At 64.3% G+C, this 2,637-nt stretch overlaps 1 protein-coding gene across 1 annotated transcript; it reads left to right on the top strand.

The window, feature by feature from the left end:
* Positions 1-8: 8 nt before the first annotated feature.
* On the top strand, positions 9-1,962 carry LOC103611833 (rho-related GTP-binding protein RhoF). The gene is made up of 5 exons (XM_008629401.2): positions 9-189; positions 683-770; positions 976-1,085; positions 1,172-1,306; positions 1,415-1,962. Exons 1-5 carry the CDS (start codon positions 61-63, stop codon positions 1,580-1,582), a joined length of 630 nt encoding a protein of 209 aa, XP_008627623.1. The 5' UTR covers positions 9-60; the 3' UTR covers positions 1,583-1,962.
* The last annotated feature ends 675 nt before the right edge of the window (positions 1,963-2,637 follow it).

Here is a 2,637-nt window from a genome sequence, read left to right as displayed (position 1 = left end):
TCTCCCCATCCCTGTCCCCGCCGAGGCCACACAGGCTCCGTGGCCCCACTGGACACCCCCATGCAGCCGGAGCGCGGGGGGCAGAGCCCAGGAGCCCCCGAAACTGAGGTCAAGGCTGTCATCGTGGGGGATGGCGGCTGGGGGGAGACATCGCTGCTGATGGCCTTCGCCAGAGGGGACTTCCCCAAGGTACCGGGATCCCTGTCCCCCGCTGGGTGGGTGACAGTCCCCGTGCGGGAGCGGTGTCCTGGACGCGCGATGGGACGGGCACGGTGGATGGCAGCAGCGGGGCCGTTTGAAGCAGGACATGGAGAAGGAGGGGCAGGGGGGCAGGGGGTGGCCCAGCCTGGGCTGCTGTGGCATCTCTGCCCCTCTTGGGTGGGTAATGGGGTGGGGAGCAGGGTTTGTTCCTCAGCGAGGGCACACAGGGGACTCGGGGAGTGCAGCCACAGAGACCCTGGAACCCCTGTCCTGAATCCCCACGGGCATCCGTGAGGCTCCGTAGTGCCCTGGGATAGGCGAGAACAATCATTCCCAACCCACTGTCCCAGGGAGGCACCACCATTTCCCACTCCCTGCTTCCCTCCCTGTGCCCTGTTCTGTCCCCACTGGGGTCCCCTCCATCGCTGCCCCCCACCACTGCCTGTGTGACCTGTGTGACGCCGTCCCTGTCCCCTGCCAGGTCTATGTCCCCACCGTGTTCGAGAAGTACACAGCGTCCCTCCAGGTTGCCGGCAAGCCCGTGAAGATCCACCTGTGGGACACAGCAGGTGGGACAGAAGGGGACAGGGCGGGCAGTTGTGCCCCCCGTGCTCCCACCCGGGGGTTTCGGGGTGTCCCACACCCGTGGTCGTGCCTTGGAGGGGTTTCCCCATGCCACGACCATGGAAGGGGGGGGGCTTAACCCACAGCCACCCCCACGGATGTCACCCTCATGGTCCCAGGTGTGTAATGGTTTCCTTCTCCGCCCGGCAGGACAGGAAGACTATGACAGGCTACGCCCTCTGTCCTACTCGGATGCCGGCGTTGTCCTCATGTGCTTTGATGTCACCGACTCCAACAGCTTTGACAACATCCTAACGAAGGTAACGCACCCTGGGGGGTGCAGCCTGCCCCCGTCCCCATCCCTGGGTGACACGTGCCCATCCCTGGGTGACATGTCCCCTCACAGTGGTACCCGGAGGTGAACCACTTCTGCAAGGGGGTCCCGGTGCTGCTGGTGGGCTGTAAGACGGACCTGCGGCAGGACCAGGAGCTGCTGCAGAAGCTGAAGGACGGACGGATGGAGCCCGTGTCCCGGCAGCAGGTGGGTGTCACCTCCCAGCGGGACGGGACGGGACGGCGGGGGGCGCCAGCACGGGGCAGTGCGACAGCCGGAGTCCCCGGCGGGCTCTGACGCTGCGTGTCCCCTCAGGGAGAGGCCATGGCCCGGCAGGGCCGGGCCGTGTCCTACATGGAATGCTCGGCCAGGTATCAGGATAACGTAGGGAACATCTTCGTGACCGCCTGGAGCGCCGCCATCAGCGCCGCCCGCCGGAGGCAGCGCAAGGAGAGACCCAGGAGGGTCTGCGTGCTCCTCTGAGCCCCCCGGCTCGGCACCAGCCCCCCCCTGGATCCGCCGCTGGCCCCAAGCTCCGACCGCACGGCGGTCCACCTCTGCCACCAGAACACCGCTGCCACCCTCCTGACCCGGGGCTGGCACCGCTGGTCACCGCGGGGTGACAGCAGGAAAGCATCCCTGGCATGAAGAAACTGTCACGCCTGGATCCCAGAGTCCTGTCCCTTTCCCACCATGGATCCCAGCACCCTGTCCCACCATGGCCCCCAGCATCCTCTGCCAGCCGGGCTCTGGGAGCAGAGAACTGATTTGGGGGCGCCCCTTCCCGCTGGCAGGCCAGCGCCGGAGGGTGGCACGGGGTGACGGCGGGCTCATCTTCTGCCATTAAAGTGACACAACACTCAGTGCGGCACGGTCCCTGGGGCAGCAGCAGCCCCTGCACGCCCTGGGGGCGTCAGGGACTCCGGGTGGGCGTCGGGGACACGGGTGGGTGTTGGGGACATGAGGTGGGCGCTGGGGACAGGGGGTCCCGCCAGGGGCCTGGGGTGGATGGGAGGCCACCGGCATGGGGTGACCTGCTGATTTTGGGTTGGGGTGTCTGTGAGTGTGTGTCCAGGTGTGTGCTGCACGTACAGGTCTGTAGGGGCACCGTTTATAACCGTATGAATAGTTACATATATTTTACCTGTTTTTATATATCTATTATATATATAGCGTATATGTAACTATATAGTTGATCTATAACCACCCATATCAATGTTTATTATATGTATCAGTCCATATAGTTAGGTTATAGCTATCTATATAACTATACATAGCTTATAGCTATGCTGTTAACACCTAGAGCACGTAACTGAGGAGCTGTATGTAGGTATGTAGGTGCATGTAGCTACGTGCCCGTCTCTCTGCATTCAGACCCCCATACAGGCGCGCACAGCCGTGCGGGCAGCCCGGAAGCCCGCGGGGACACCGAGGGACCCCACGAACGCCCCCAAAATCCCGCCGGGGCTCCCCCTCTCCAGCCCTCCCCCGGCAGGGGCGTGGCCACGCGGTGGGGGCGTGGTCACGTGAGGGGGCGT

This window comes from Corvus brachyrhynchos, unplaced genomic scaffold, assembly GCF_000691975.1.
Source record: "Corvus brachyrhynchos isolate BGI_N302 unplaced genomic scaffold, ASM69197v1 scaffold1103, whole genome shotgun sequence".
Taxonomy (NCBI): domain Eukaryota; kingdom Metazoa; phylum Chordata; class Aves; order Passeriformes; family Corvidae; genus Corvus; species Corvus brachyrhynchos.
This window is presented reverse-complemented; position numbering and strand designations above follow the sequence as displayed.